We start from the raw sequence: 16,696 nt of genomic DNA on the forward strand, positions 1-16,696 counted from the left end.
TAGAATGATACTCTGTGTCGCACTGTGTCGTTGATGGAAAGCACCCTCTATCGACGTTCGAAAACGTGAAATAACTGACTATATATAGGCGGAGCTTAATCGTTCCAAAAGTTTGTGTTCAATATTCAGTAAACAACAAAGCCAAATTGGCACTCACTTCGATGCGATCGCCAAATGAAACATACGTTTCTTTTAATATTCTAAAATTTCTAATACAAACTTTTCAATCAAGCATTTCCAAATATTCATCGTATTTACTTATTAAAACTAGTTTAGTTTGAAATAATTAATAACAATTCATCTTTTTAAGAGTATTAAGTGTAAATAGTCAAATTAAAACAAGAAAATATATAAGATAATTATTAAAATATTTACTAAAATATTGGAAGAACATATAAGCAAGTGAAAATTTTTAAATTTATTTCTGTAACATTATGTCATTACTGAAAATGTCATTATTTAAATTAAGAGGTCAGAAGCAAATGCTCTGATTTAGAATATTTATCTTTCCCTTCAAAATAAGTTGACAACACGACTGGCTGTGATATTTACAAACAGTCTCTCCAAGGAGCAAGCACATGTCGCGCACGCTAACTTAGTCCAGTCTCTCTAAAACTTGCTTCTATAACTTTTCTATAATTCTTATATATAATCCTAGGATTCTGTCTTAAAATAGAAAGATTTAGAAGAAATCCATAAAAAGTATGACGTATGCTGTATATTCTTATAATACATTTTGTATTTGTTTTCGAATCTAATACTATTATTAATACACGTTTTGAATCATATCTGAAACATATTTTCAATTATCTTGTAATACTGTTACAGTCATCGAGTGATAGTGAAATGGGTGAAGTAAATACGTACCCATATACAGATCTCATAACCGATCTCAATAATCGGCCACTTCCTGAACGTTGGTGTTGCAAACTTTTTCCAAATCGAATTGTGTTATATTATATTGATGAGAATAATGTAACTACAACTGTAATTATCGATAAAGACTATTTTGTGATAGTATGTATAAGTTCTTCAGCAAAAGACACGTATTTTGTTTAGAGAAATCATAGGCATAGCAAGAATAGACTGAGCGTGTTCTCTACTTGGCAGTGAACATCAGATAGAAAAAGATAGCATGTGTGCAACCTTCTCTCTCTAACAAAAAAAGACTACGCAGAAAAAGAAAATATATAGCACCTATTTTCCGTCTCTTTCTACCTCTGAGCCTCAGGTTTCGCGCCTCACGCTCGGTCTATTATTATATCTATGAGAGAAACATATAATTAAACATTAACGAATGCACTAACAATACTGTTACGCATAATTCACTGATGAATACATTAATGCGATGTCAATTCTCCATTGTGTTTTGTAGATTCATAAAGAGGATTGCATTGGAGATTTTTACATAGATCCAGAATCTTTCAGCGCTTTTTGTATTACTATTATAAATTTACAAAAGATGATAATATGCAGAGGCATTTATCCTTTAAACCGAAGGTATTGTTCATTATTAGCATTATTTAATAGCATTATTATGATTTTTGTTTTTTTGTAAATTGATGCTATTAAGAAATAATAATTCTTATTAGAAGACATTCACGTTGCTGTCGTCTGCATTTTAATAACATGCCTGATGGTGCTTCATTTACGCAATGTGACAGGTGCTTTGATTGGCAACAAAATGAACTAGCGCGCACAAATGAAATTGATCAACGTAAAAACTTTAGTTTCCAAATGAAACGTGATATGACAAGAGTAAGGCCGTTATTAAAATCCATTCAAAGAAAGGTTAGTAATCATAATAATAGTACACTTTTATATTTTAATGTTGATACACGTGCATGTTTACCCAATGAGTGTTCATTTAACGACTGTAAAATCTATTTGAATGTGATTAATCATCGTACATAATAATAGCGCTTTGAATGGATCAAGCATGAGCATCATCATTAAAGAAATTAGGAATTCCGCAAAATTATACGTGAAAGAGGTGCATAAGATCCTGTGATGCATAAATAACTGAACAGGAATAGCATGTGCTGTGTTTTTTTTTATGCCTATCGATCCTTTTTGTTTTCTATGTCGCACTTCATACTGCAGCTATAGGTTCATTATACCTGTTATATGCAAAAGTAGGACACGTATTAATCATGGCCTTGTAAAATTTTATTGACTCAAATATTCAGCAAAAACTATTTTTCAGATTCTCAAGATGCAGAATGTTTATCAGATGTTATTACAAGATCATACTTTTGCAGCAGCAGCAACAAACAACAACAAAATAAAAACCTGATAAAAGCAGCTGGTATTAAAAAACTGTCATTTTATCATTTTCATATTTTCGGTTTTTAGGTTATGGAAAAATAACGAATATATTACGATAATAATGTTTATTTTTATAATATTATAATGTTTATTAAATAATGTTTATAATTTATAATATAATATTCATAATATAATTGTAATTTATTATTTATAAAGATAAAAGAAGAAAGTATAAATAATATAATTGGAAGAAGCAAAGGAGTGAGATCGAGTTTGTACTTGTCGCTATTGCAGCGTTACATTTGTAAAATTACCTGCATACTCGTCCTCCCTATTGTATGTATTTATATGTATGTCCTATCATACATCGGTTTTGAAAATATTCCCGTAAACGTAGTTACGCGACACAATGTATCACGCAGGTATCTCAGGCGATTGCGCCGTCGGAAACATGTCCATTTGTCTGATTCACAGGGTTGGGTTCCTTAAAAATTAACTAGTTAAAGTTAAAAGTTAATAACTTTTTAACTTAACTTTTTAACTGTTTAACCTAGTTTAAACTAGTTACTACCCAATCCTGCTGATTCATTAGCATTTCATTGAATCGTATTTTACATAAAATTATATATTATACGAGGGTGGTTTGAAAAGTCCGTGCAAAAATGAAAACTACTTAATTTTTCGAGATAAACCTTTTTTATTTTTCAGCATAGTCTCCTTTTAGGCTTATACACTTCGTCCAACGCTGCTCCAGTTTGTTGATCCCTTCCGAATAATAGGATTGGTCCAACTCTGCAAAATAGGCATTCGTTTCCGCAATCACCTCGTTTGAATAAAATCTCCTACCAGCTAGCCATTTCTTCATATTGAGGAACAAGTAGTAGTCCGAGGGAGCCAAATCTGGAGAATAGGGGGGGATGCGGAACGAGTTGGAACCTTAACTCCATCAATTTTGCACGAAATTCTCTTTCATCCGTTTTTTGGAAATCACTCGACTTCCTCGATTCAAACGAACGCCAAACACAGAAAAATAGACCGATCTGGCTGAAACTTGGTGTGTGTTCTTCCAAGAGATGCTACTAACTGAAAATAACCTCGATACGCACCAGTGGTGCTATCTCTCTGACTTTGCACGGACTTTTCAAACCACCCTCGTATGTAAAACTCATAATTCAGAAACGAGAAGGGGAACACAACTTGTTTTTTCCAATATTCTATCATAATTTCAGCCAATCAGATGTCGGTTTTTAATCACGTGGTACAGGAAATGACAATTGCGTGGTAAATACAAAGAAAACACAAAAATTAGATTATATCGGTTTGTAGTGTGTATCAATCTGTAGCTTGCACGCGTAACGCAAGTGGAAAGTGCAGTGTTTTGATATAAAAGGACAACTTGCAGCCAATATCTATCTTTTTCTATTCAGAACTTTGACAATTATGTTCGATTGATCGATTATAAACGGGTGTATCCCGTTTGCACACGGAACGATTGCACACGTAATATTGCACACGGAACGATTAGACACCGCACGATTGGACACTGCACGATTGGACACCAATTTACAACCGATGATAAGACGCTACGACGCTGCGATGCTACCATGCTTACTTTGCGCATACGTGCGATATTTAATAAATTTAGAACGCATATGCTGAGAGTATATGAAGCGAGGTTCCACGCAAAGCAAAGTTCTACATTGTAACTTCCACACAGTACTTTTGGTCACCCCAAAGTTTTGTTAGTTTTTTTATGTGGAAGAGTACTAGGTGACGGGCGAAGCCCGTCTCCTCGTGCTCTTCCACCCAAGCATATACTTTCCCAGTATAAAAAATTAATAATATTAAAGTAAGAAAGTTTATACTGAGAAAATATCCACACTGTATCCACGCATGTACTTTGCAAGACAAAGCATCGTTTACTCTACATCTAATTTTCTCTCTCTTACTTATAGAACTTATAGACTCTTACTTATTAGAATGAACTTTGCTAATATATTGCAGACTTAGAGCTAGCGCACATACATTGTCGTAGCGTCTTATCATCGGTTGTAAATTGGTGTCCAATTGTGCAGTGTCTAATAGTGTGGTTGGTGCGGTGTCCAATCGTTCCGTGTCCAATATTACGTGTCCAATCGTGTGGTGTCCAATCGTTACGTGTCCAAATGGAGGCCACCCATTATAAACCAATTAAATTCACAGATAGAGATAGAAGAATCCGCGATCATTTGTTATCTCACATTTTTGAGGACCTTGTTTCATTTCATATATCAGTAAAGACGCGTAATCGGTTGATGATAGTGAATCTATATTGCGTTTATGTTACATTAATAATTAATTTGACAAATATCGTACTGTCTCAAACATAGAGATGTGGATAAAAAAGAAAGAGAATGCTTTGATATTTAAAATGGGAAGGTGACCAATTATTATAGGACGTAAGTAATGAAACATATAAAAACTGTTAGCCTGAAACATAACCAATAGCAGTAAACAGCTGAAATTCTAGATGCGTTTTTCAATTATAAATGTATTTTCACGATATTCTACAAATGAACAAAAGAGAAAGTATTTGATTAAGTTATTCAGATTAAGAAAGTGATTGATTGATTGATTTGTATTACTTTATTAGTATGATTGAGTAATCTTCAATCTTCAATCTTAATGTCCAATGCGTTGTTTAATACAAGCTTTAGGGTTATAGTAGAATATACAAGAAATTATTAAACATGTATGAAAATATTTTACGAGATAAATCTGTATAAGCAACTAAAATAAATAATGTTATTGAAATTGTATACAGGGTGTCCCAGACATACCGTATCACCGGTTCAGGGGGTCTATTACGTATCTCTTCACGGAGTGAAAATGCGAAAAGTGAGGAAATTCACTAGGTGTTGACCAATCAAATTATAAATATTCTAGTAAATTTGCTCATGTTTCACATTTTCACTCCGTGAAGAGATATAATAGACCCCATGGTCATATTAGTCATATATGAGATCAGTGCGACACTTTCAAATTTTTAAAAAGGTTTGTCCTTTTTCGCTGCATTTCTGAACTAGTGCAATAAATTAAGGCCGCAACACAGACTTTTGCATAACGCATAACGCATATGCATAAGGAATTTAATTGGTCCATTTTCTTATGCACGTGGTTATGTGTGCTTATGGACCAATCAAATTCCTTATGCATATGCGTTATGCGTTATGCAAAAGTCTGTGTCGCGGCCTTTAGAGTGAAATAAAGTATATTTGTTTCACTCTTAGGCCGGTATTCATAGTCGAATCTTATATTTAAGACCGTCTTAAGTTTATCTGCAGATGCTGTATAGATCATTTCATTGGCTACTGAGTATCTGAAGATACACTTAAGACGGTCTTAAATATAAGATTTGACTATGAATACCGGCCTTACTACGTTTACACGAGCGCTACTTCTGTAGTAACTACTCGAATTATAGTAACTTACCCCGTTTACACGCAGCCATAGATCTTATATACCTGGATAGGCCTTGTTGATGAAAATCGGGGACCGGATGCCAGAGCGAGAGAGCAATATATTTTCTGTCCTTCTATTGGAAAAGGAAAGACTGCGCAAGCGCGGAGGCGCAGGGACGTAATATCTGATGAAGCATTAGAAATATAATCAAATTATATATTAAAGAATATAAATAAACAAGTATAATAAAAAATCAAGCGGCAAGGGCTTTTACGGCTATTAAACAAACAGATAATTATAAAGCTTCAGAATTAAGGAAATTGAAAGTGGAATACCTGGAGATATTTTATAGGGATGTAAGAAGGAAGGAATTATTTTTCCGGGAAAAGAAAACAAGAGAAGATATAAAAATTAATGTATGATTGAGAAAAGAAATAATAGCAAATATCATTAGCATGTTATTTAGTAGTATAATATAAACAATATTAATATAATATAAATACTATTTCTAACTTATAGTATCTATAAACTTATAGTAGTACTTTTACATCAAACTTTGTGGGATGATTTTACAAGGAATCAGTCATGAGAAAATAAAATTAATTTAGTTAATTTTTTACGTATTTTATTTGGCTTTTCGTTATTTTCACGTGCTATGTGATGAAATCTTATGTCTATGTAAGTAGAAACAATAAGATTTATGAGCTGATTTCTGTGATTACAATAAAAATCTTGGTCCTGAGAGTGACCTGTAATAATTTCAGTAAAAACAACTTTATTAACTGAATTTTTTACGTTATTTATTCTAAATCCGACTGTAGCACAAAGCAGATACATATCCTTTATATGCGTCTGAATATTTTCAATTACTTTTATCACATTTTTAACCAATATCTGCCGCATACTTTACATCTTATCGTCATTTTATCGATAAATGAATAAATCACTGTTATAGGTTACATTCATGACACATACGTGAAACCGAACTGTTGGCCATTTTTAATACATCATTTCGCGCATGCGTTTCGTATACTGTAAAGTGAAGGATGGACGATGAATGGATATGTTCTCACTCTTTCTCTCTACAGGGAAAGGCTTATCCAGGTATATAAGATTTATGCACACAGAGAATTATCGTAAGTTACTATAATTCGAGTAAGTTACTACAGAAGTAGTGCTCGTGTAAATGTAGTATCAGAGAGAAGCCTGAGAGCAGTCACGCTCGCGTTTTAACTGTAACGCCTCAAACGTGGACATTGAAGTGATTGAAGTGATTCTGTCTTTATTGCTCACTGAATATTGAATAAAGATAGAATGACGCCGCGAGCGTTGAGAGCGTCAAGTGGAACGCATATGTCCACGTTTGAGGCGTTAAGTTAAAACGCGAGCGTGACCGCTCTCAGGCTTCTCTCTGCTATTACGTATCTCTTCACGGAGTGAAAATGCGAAAAGTGAGCAAATTCACTAGGTGTTGACCAATCAAATTATAAATATTCTAGTAAATTTGCTCATTTTTCACATTTTTACTTCGTGAAGAGATACGTAAGGTCGGATCTACAATAGGTGTAGTAAGCTTTAAGCCGTAAGAAATTAACCAATCTCAGTGTAACATGAGGAGAAAGATCGACTATGATTGGTCAATTTCTTACGGCTTGAGGCTTACTACATCTGTTGTAGATCCGGACTAATAGACCCCCAGAAGTGCAGCAAAAAAGAACAAACCTATAGTCAATTTATTAGTTATGTGCTGTGGGGATCGGCGAATGAACGGTGAAACGCGCGGCAAAAGTATAACCTTCGAATTGCTCAACTGACAGGTCACTACGCGCTAGCGATTCTGTACTGACATTATTTATTATGACGTCCAGTGACGAACAACTTGTAAATTTACCATGGTGAGACGCTTTGTTAATGTGCTTTGAAAATTGCTTTGACATATCAATGAAGCTGATAACTGAGAACTTGCTGTGTTTTCAGGGTCGAGAAATATCGTCCGAAGAGTTTGGATGAGCTTATCTCCCACGAGACAATAATAAAGACAAGTAAACAAATACATGTGAATGTATAAATTCTTATAATTTATGTGAGATAAGACTCCATGTTTTTTACAGTAAACAAATTCATTGATGAGAATCAGTTGCCACACCTTCTTCTTTATGGACCACCTGGAACAGGAAAGACCAGCACTATATTGGCGTGTGCTCGTAAACTTTACTCTCCAGCTCAATTCAATTCGATGGTTGCATATATGTCAATCAATATTAATCAATCAGTCTTGTGTCTTATATTTTGTGTAATGATTATTTATTATGAAACAGGTGCTTGAATTGAATGCTTCTGATGACAGAGGTATAGGTATCGTACGAGGTAAAATCTTGAGTTTTGCCAGTACAGGCACCATGTATAAGTCAGCATTCAAATTAATCATTTTGGATGAAGCAGATGCCATGACACTTGATGCCCAAAATGCGCTTAGAAGAAGTAATGATAATCTCGTATCATACATAATATATAATGTAAACTTCAATTTTTATCATATACTATTTTCAGTTATTGAGAAGTACACAGATAATGTACGCTTTTGCATTATATGCAACTATCTCAGCAAGATCATCCCAGCATTGCAGTCGCGTTGTACGAGATTTAGATTCTTGCCTCTTGCAGCGGAGCAAATAATGCCGAGGTTAAATCATGTCATTGAAGCAGAAAAGTGAGCAAGAATTACCTAATTCTTATTTTTCTAAAGTCTCTCTTACTTTACTAATAGAGAAATGTTACAGTTTAAAAGTTACGGATGATGGGAAGGAAGCATTAATGACATTGAGCGGTGGTGACATGAGGAAAGTAATAAGTGTACTTCAGAGTACATGGTTTGCTTACGGTGTGGTAAATGGAGAGAATGTGTATAATTGTGTTGGCCATCCGTTACCGAGTGACATACACAATATTGTAAACTGGCTGCTAAATGAACCTTACGACATATGCTACAAGAGTATCCTTTTATAATGACAGAAGCCATATGTGGCAGCTTTTTATAATATAAGAATTATCTATTCCTTAATATATATTATGCAGAAATTCAAGAACTAAAACTGAACAAAGGACTTGCGTTGCAAGATATATTGACAGAAATTCATTTGTGCATTATCAAAAGTACATATTGTGCTTTAATTCACATATGCTATGTATATATGCTAGGTCTATACAATTATTAATAGACATATTGTTTCAGTCGATTTTCCCAACTCGATACTCATCAATTTACTATGTAAGATGGCAGACATAGAGAAAAGACTGGCTTCTGGATGTCGTGACGCTATCCAAGTAAATTCACTTATATCTGCATTTTACAAAGTCCGTGATATTGAAACGTGATATCTTTTGTGCTGCATTAGGTACGTGTAAATAGAAACTAAATTCTTAAAAACGTTATTCTGTACATGCTTATTAAGATAGTGAGTATTATTTTTTTGAAATATACTGAACAATTCTTTGTCAAGTGCTTATACGTTGTATCAATATAAATAAAGCAAAAAACATGTTAAATGAAAAATATATTATTTTTTTTACTTATTTTAAACGAATGGATTATAAGCATGACTGCCATGTTTTACAATACTTATATATCTAACTTAATATATATATGTAATACTTATTCTTTTAGAAATCCAATAAGGTTTATTTGAAAACTTGAACGTTTCAGATATATCATGTAACAATCATGCCATTACATAGGAATTACATAGGAATTAATCATGAAAATACACAGATTCGACACAACTGTCCTTTTATCCGAAAATAATAGAGAACTATAAAAGCAATATATATCTTTGATATAAGTTATAATACCAGATCGTTATCATTGCTCAGCTCCTCCGCTTAATTACGTTCTGCCGTGCACCTTATCGGTGACGCAACGATCTAAAAATAGCCCGTCAAAGTGTAAGTCGCAAATCAGTCGAGTCACCGTCGATTCCTCCCATCATAAATTACAACCCCCACATGCTTACCATCCCCAAGCTTCCTTTTTATTTAATCTTTTTTTCTTTTCTTACTCTCAGAATCGTGATGATCTTTTTACGTGCGCGGAAAAGTGCAAACTTCATTCGAGCGATGATAACTTTCACGAACAGACGACACAAGCACGGGCCGGGAGAGAACTCCAACGCGCCGAGCTACAAGCCTGCAATCAGTGTATTCCGTACTCTTGATCTCACAAGTGGGAGCGGTCCGACAGTAGCCCGGCAAATGCCGCCCAATCAGCACGCGATCGTTCGAGCATCACGTCGACGAAAACACATCGAAACTTCAAGCATGCGAGAGTGCACTCGCCGTGTACCACCGTGGAAATTCATGGAGGCCGGCCGCACGTACACGTTGTGCCCCGTGTCACGCACGGAGCCGCGTATACGACAGCCGAAACGTTCTACGACGTCGCAATTTAAAATCAGAGAATCATGTCGCGAACGTAAAAAAAAACACCCATCCGCCAGTCATACGAAGACGACGTTGCCTTCAAGTAACAATTCAATCCCTCGTCACCTTGTCCAGAGAACGGATGTTTCTCGGTGCGAGTCATCGCTGGTTGCGTGTTGCATGAGTCGCATCTGCAGGTTGCATGAAAAATGAATGAATGCTAATGGAGGGTAAGGATATCGCAACGGTGGACATAATCAGGAAGACTCGCCGATTAATTATGCGTGCGTTTTTACATCGGCAGTTCACGAGATCGGTGGGAGATCGATAAAGCGTCGAGAGGGGGATATCCGCTTTAATTCACGAGTTGGCCTCCTATCTGTCCGCCGGCACTAACATCACGCGACAACGTTACAGCTGTAGATGGGACAGGAGAACATAAAGCGGCTTATATCTCCCGTAGCATGGCAAGACCACGCTGGTATCTCGCGGTACTACTGTAAACCTATATGCAATCCGTGCAAGTGGAATGACCCAACACTAGTCCTGGCATGCCATTAGCTCCTTCTACACGCGATTCGCCATACAATCCGTCGTATTTTCCGAATGCTACAAATATCTTGTTAAACGCGGATCTTACGTTAATACGCTATTTCCCGCGGATGCAGCGTTCCGTTCTCACCGCATCTGACACTAAAGCCAGATTTTTCCTCCGCGAGCAAGCTTTTTCTCGTAAGCCGATGTTCTCTTGCTATATAGATATATAGGTGAGAGCTTAATCGCAATTATTTGTCATTAAAATCGTGCTACCGAAAAACATATTGTTTCTATCAAATATTGAAAAATGCAGTTTGCTGCATTTGATCGTTAAACATCTATCCACATCTTTTATTTAGAAGAAAAAGTCGACTTGTAATGCATCAAGGAACTTACCGTTAAAAACTTTATTTTAATTATTGCTAGAGGAAAGTGTTTTGTATACATCAAGTATTTTAATTGTACACTGATCGTGCCGTGCATGCATTTACGGTAAAAGGAGGAGAATAAGTGCACTCTTCCAGAGTGGGAGATTGAAAAGCTTCGAGTAGGGGATTTTACTTGCGATAAAATAAATTAATTCCCCTAATTTTGACGATGCGAATATTATCGTGCACAAATTAGATCTCGATAAGTACGCGCCTACGGCTAATGCGAGATTATAATTATTCATCCTCTCGTTTTAAGCGGCATTTCACGAGACAACAACAGCATCCACCGAGTAATTGTTGAAAGGCGAGGGTGCGCGGGCGTTCGTAAAATAAAAACTAAAAAACGGGACAAAAAGAGGAGAAAAAAATGGAAATAAATGAATAAATAAATAAAACGCGGAAAAATTGATGGGGGCGATTGCGGTAATTAAAACAGACAGTCTTTCACAGGGGCGGACAGCGGGTGGATCCCGCAGAAATTACGACCCCTGCACATCGCGCATTCCGGTATCTGTTATTAATAATCAATGCCGGCCCTCGGGGCGTCGAAATTAATCGGGGGAAAGTTCTCCCTCCGTCCCTCATAAAAGCGCGCGGAGCCACATATTCTTCGAATTAGTAATTAAATAACACTCAGGCGCGATACCGAACGAAACTTCCGGGTTAATAAGAACTTTCGAACTCGGCGTGCTAGCACGTCGATTCTGCCAGCTATTTCATGTTGAAAACTTGGCGCAGACGTGCCCTTAACTTTCTGCTTCGAAATAACTAATTCAATTAGTATATCAGTGCTAGCGTGGGGTTAACTACGTCTTCGTGAGTATACGTAATCCATGTTCCAGACTTAACTTTGACATAGCGTATCCTCTCTTGAACTTTCGTTTTAGGCCGGTCGTCCGTCTCTAAATTGCCCGAAGAATGATTGCAGAGCATCTTCCGGTGTACCCGCTCTCCCTTAATATGCAACGTATCTGCACGACTATCAGCGGATGCTCTAGCTCGCATGCTTGCCCAAGGATTGTCACACACTTACTTTGATCTCAAAATTTATTAATTAATTAGACCACACACGCGGCATTGTGCACATATCGAATGGACACGCGTTTATATCTCTGTGGCACAATTTCCACGTTTAATCATCTACGAGACCGTAATCTGTTTTCATTTTCTTGGTTTTATTGATCCAGCTACCTCTAAATCGTTTACGTACTTGCAGGAAATCAATTTTATCTCGCGTGAATCTTTTTATGACAAGATGTGACATAGGTAAGCTTGTTTAATTACGCGGACGTGTAGAGCGAAACGTTAACACGACTCGTGTTACTCGTAGGGTCAGAAAGTAACATTCCTTTTTTAAACGACCGATTCAATTTGTGATTTCACTTGTCCACATGTTTATATGGATGCGGCTGTAAATTAAAGGGCTGCGATGAACGACGGCCCTCCGTCGACGAGCTTCCGCCGCGGAAAACCCGATACCAGTCTCGCCGAAGGGATGCGCGGCTGAGGGGGTGTCCGGTCGGCCGAGTGGCTTGTAATATACAGATTTAACGAGCGTAAAGTAACCGGCGACACCCCCGTTTATGCGTGATGCAGCCGCGGCGTCCTCTCGCGCGGCGGTACACGGGGTGGCGAGTAGCCATTACGAAACAATAAGATCACGCGCCTCCTCCCTCCTTCCCCGCCACGAGGGTGGTTACCTCCGTCCACCGGTGCCGTGGCGAGAGATTGAAATTCAATTTCACACGGGTGTAGCTCTCGGAGGCAAAACCGTACAAAGTCGCGCGCGATGCCGGGCGCGAATAAAAGGGGTGCGGGGAGCCATCGCGGCAGGTAGACTCGCATTTCCGTTTAATCTCAATCGCATCCTCGACGGTGCCTGGGACGATATCCCCTCGCACCACCCCCTCAGCCACCCCCTTGGTTCTTCACCCTTCTGCCACCCTGCCGGTGACTCCCGCGGTAAATATCCGATAATCTATATCCCGCGGATACAACGAACGCTTATATCCGCGGGAAATCGCGAATCGCGTAACCGAAAAACTAATCGAAAACTTGAGAACTAACCGGAAAGCTTATCGAAAGCGTTCAGATTTCTCTCCGTCTTTCTCTCCCTCTCTCTCGCGCGCGCGCGCGCGCTCGGTCGATGGAAGGTTGCATTTCCCAGCGGCGCTTATGCGACGCTTATCTCGCAGGTGCCATAGGTGAAGTTCTGAGAATCTTGATAAAATGGATACGTCTATAGGAAAGCCGTTGGATCCCGTATTCTCGCCTTGCTTTTATGGCGCTCGATATGGCTGTTTAAAGTTGCAAAGGCATCGCGGTCGATTTAATCTGTTATGCATGTCAGAAAGGTCGCGGTAACGCATAGAATTAATTTTTAATTAATCAATCGGATTTCGGATTAATGCAGCTCGATCGATTACTCGATGCGCTTTGCCCATTGTTTTCCCCTATAGCTTCTTCCCTCTCAACGCCAATCCAACAACTGTTTCGACATTCCTCGTGCGCCAGTCCTCCTGCCAGTACTCCTGCTATGTGGACGATCTCCCCGTTGCGATTAATTAAAATCGCATCGACGTTCCGCTGTTTTTTTGCTCTTTTAGATTCGCACATTCGTCTGCCACGTGCACGCAGCTAACACGGAAATAAGAACGTTCCGAGATTCGGATTACTGACGGACGGATCCGCGATGTCGATATCGCCGATGATACACGCCACGGCCGTTGCATCATTTAGCAACGGCGAACAAAAGACATATCGTCAGACCTGGCAAGAGATCGCGCGCGTCGGTGGCCCGAAACGCACGCATCCTCACAAAGGACGGGATCGAATATCGCCAGGGTGTGCTCGTTCGCTCGTTCGCTGGCGCCCAGCGAACGGGCACGGGCATGGAAGCTTACGGCCGATTAGCTATATCTCACTTTTCGACAGTTGGCGATTGAAATGCCGACACACAGTACGGTCAGAGAGAAAGAGAGAGGAGGAGAAGGGGAGAGAGAAAGAGAGGGAGGGAATGAGGAGGTGCGGGCGAAGCGAAGATCAACCCGGCTCTCATGGCGTGCATGTATGTATGTGCGAGCGTTTCTACCGTGGCTCTCGGAGAGATTCGCATTCGCATCGATCTCGTTAACTACGGCAACAATATTTCGCCGCGATAGGATCGTTCATATGCGCGCGGCCCGGATCCGGTCGATCCGAAAGTAGCCGGGCTCGCGAGTACCTACTCTCGTAGGAATGCTTTCCCAATTCACGATTCTGTGTCGGTACCTTCAATGCGAAACAATGATGTCAACGTGATCACCGGAATAAATCCTTCAACGTATCTCGATCTTTCATTGATCTCATCCAGAGATTGGAAATCAACGTTACGTCGCTGTAATTCTTTCGTTTCCAATGCGAATCCAATGGAACTTACAATTAGTTGCGGCAACGTAGGGAACTAAACTTTTGCAACAACATGCAGCTAGAACTGATTAAGATTGAAATCATTGTAATGTACTTGATGCGCCTTTAGTACGATGTAATTTACATACTCGTGAAGCTAAATTTGTTAAAATCGTGGGATTTCAATGCGAGGCTAATGCGGGTCACTGCGAGAACATTACATTTTATGGATTCTAGCAAATAACAGCGAAACATGGTCATTCACTTAGAATCCGGTAATCCGAGCGCCTCGCATAATCCGAGTACGCCCTTGCATTAATCAGTTCGGCTTTATAGAGATGTAGCGCTGTGTATGTATATACATATATCGCGCCGTGTGCGAGGAATCGGGGGTTCCCATCTCATGCGAATGAGGCATTAGACGCGTCTGCGATTTACATCTGAGCGGGCGATTTTACGACGCTCAAGATCGGAAGATATAGGAGACGGGGAAGGCTGCAAATAAGCGCACGCGAGAAACGTAAAAGAGACGGTTAATTGGCGAACGACAAAAACCAGATCTTCTCCCATGGGATAAAAAAGTCTCGGGGTGCATCTGGGGATTGGTGGATGAGCGCACATCCTCTAGCCGAAAGATGGGGAATACAGCTACCGTGATACCGGTGGAATAAGAGAGATCTCATAAAGTCGCATCGTGTCCTGGGTGCCGGTTTAGTTTCAATTTCGCGAGACCGGGGCTACTCGTATGTTAGTATGATAGTAGTATGCCAGATCAAACGCGCACGCAGCATGCATGAAGAAGATCCGGAAGATACAATCGTGCAGCTTCGATCAGCCACATACTCGTCTCATCAGCAAACTGCTCCCGGTTATCTCTGTAATTTTCAGCATTCACACGCGCGTGTTCTCCTCGCCGGATTCAATTGAGCTCCCCCGTAAAAGGTTTTCGGTAGTAAAAAGATTGAACACTTGTTAGAGAAGGAACTCCAAAGAATGTTCCTATGCGAAACGGAATGAGTCTGCCGACATATCGCGCTCAACGCGTAACAAAGCGATTGCAATTGCGAGGATCTCTAATGAAGGTTCCTTGAACCAGCATCTTCGATATCCGAGCGATTCCGATATAAAAATCTCAGTTCCATTGCCGCTTCTTGCCCAGTAAATCCCCGTCGGATGTTAATTCGGCCCGTAGAAAATGCGCGTACCGCGCGCAATTTGTATCACGTCGGGGAAACCGAGTCGACGGTAATCGAGCTCGAGGAATCGATTGATTGGAAAAGAATTAAGGAGATTCTTTTTACTTCCACTTTCGCGTTCGCGTTGGAGACAGCACCAGTAGCTTCCGCGCTGCACAATAAGGACGGGAGGAAGCCCCGCTTCCGTCCAGCAGATTCGCTCGGCTGGCTGCATCGGATGAACACGTGTCATCTCGATGGGGAAGTTAAGGGAATCGCCGCTGTTTACATCGACCTTACGTATCATGCTTTACGTTTTCTACCGATTAATATGACGTGCACATCCGACAATACAGTAGCGCTGAATCCGGGAAAACGTTATAAAGATCCAAAGACAAAGCTTTCTTTCTTCAAAGACATTTCAAAAGACCTTTTAAAGATCTCCCTCCGAAAAATTGTTTTACCTTATTTAGAAAATAAATATATAAATTAAGCTTGCGCTACTTAGAATTTTGCAAGACGAAAAATTTGATAGAAATTCGAAGTATCCGTTGACGTCATCTCATTGTCAGATAAGAGCAATTTGTCATTGTTCACAGGTTGAATAGAAAAATGTATCCATGATTTTTTATCTTCGGTTCACTCTGCTTGGCCGCTTGACATATTAGCACACTGAAGATCTTTTGGATTTCTGCACGAAACGATGATCCAAAAGGATTTTCGATTAATATCTCAGACTGTCGAAACTCGGCCATCGTATTTGCGATAATTATAAGTTATCATTATGAATGTTATAATTATTATCCTATGTTATTTGTAAAAACACAAGCTTTGACACACAAATATCTCACGTATTCGTATGTTGGATCGTGCGCGAAATATTTTCCGTGAATTATTCAGCGACGAACAGAAAGGAAACCAATCCCAAGATGACAAATGGCGAGCCTTCGAAGAATGCGGGAAATTATAATATTTCCAAGAAGCTAATCAAACACTGATCCTCTCGTGAGATGAATATTGCCCGGAGAAACTAAAGAATCC

General features: G+C 39.0%; 2 protein-coding genes and 1 long non-coding RNA gene across 5 annotated transcripts; 2 read left to right on the top strand and 1 right to left on the bottom strand.

The window, feature by feature from the left end:
* The first annotated feature begins 7 nt into the window (after nt 1-7).
* LOC105285001 lies at nt 8-2,398 on the top strand. 3 transcript variants are annotated; one of them, XM_011348909.3, is made up of 5 exons: nt 10-702; nt 829-1,017; nt 1,376-1,500; nt 1,593-1,791; nt 2,207-2,318. In XM_011348909.3, the coding sequence occupies exons 2-5, from the start codon at nt 847-849 to the stop codon at nt 2,294-2,296; spliced, it is 585 nt and encodes a 194-aa protein (XP_011347211.1). In that variant the 5' UTR covers nt 10-702; nt 829-846; the 3' UTR covers nt 2,297-2,318. The 3 variants fall into 3 exon arrangements, with proteins under 3 accessions (XP_011347210.1, XP_011347211.1, XP_011347209.1); XM_011348908.3 differs by having other exon boundaries at nt 8-1,017; nt 1,665-1,791; XM_011348907.3 differs by having other exon boundaries at nt 11-1,017; nt 2,207-2,398.
* Nucleotides 2,399-7,423: 5,025 nt separating this feature from the next.
* LOC105284999 (replication factor C subunit 5) lies at nt 7,424-9,255 on the top strand. The gene is made up of 8 exons (XM_011348906.3): nt 7,424-7,604; nt 7,687-7,751; nt 7,821-7,948; nt 8,028-8,190; nt 8,260-8,419; nt 8,490-8,701; nt 8,785-8,862; nt 8,942-9,255. Exons 1-8 carry the CDS (start codon nt 7,567-7,569, stop codon nt 9,082-9,084), a joined length of 987 nt encoding a protein of 328 aa, XP_011347208.1. The 5' UTR covers nt 7,424-7,566; the 3' UTR covers nt 9,085-9,255.
* Nucleotides 9,256-9,367: 112 nt separating this feature from the next.
* LOC105285000 lies at nt 9,368-12,547 on the bottom strand. The gene is made up of 2 exons (XR_894976.3): nt 9,720-12,547; nt 9,368-9,630 (listed from the first exon to the last, which is right to left on the bottom strand). It is a non-coding gene; the product is annotated as an uncharacterized LOC105285000 (long non-coding RNA).
* Nucleotides 12,548-16,696: the final 4,149 nt, after the last annotated feature.

This window comes from Ooceraea biroi, chromosome 10, assembly GCF_003672135.1.
Source record: "Ooceraea biroi isolate clonal line C1 chromosome 10, Obir_v5.4, whole genome shotgun sequence".
Lineage (NCBI taxonomy): Eukaryota > Metazoa > Arthropoda > Insecta > Hymenoptera > Formicidae > Ooceraea > Ooceraea biroi.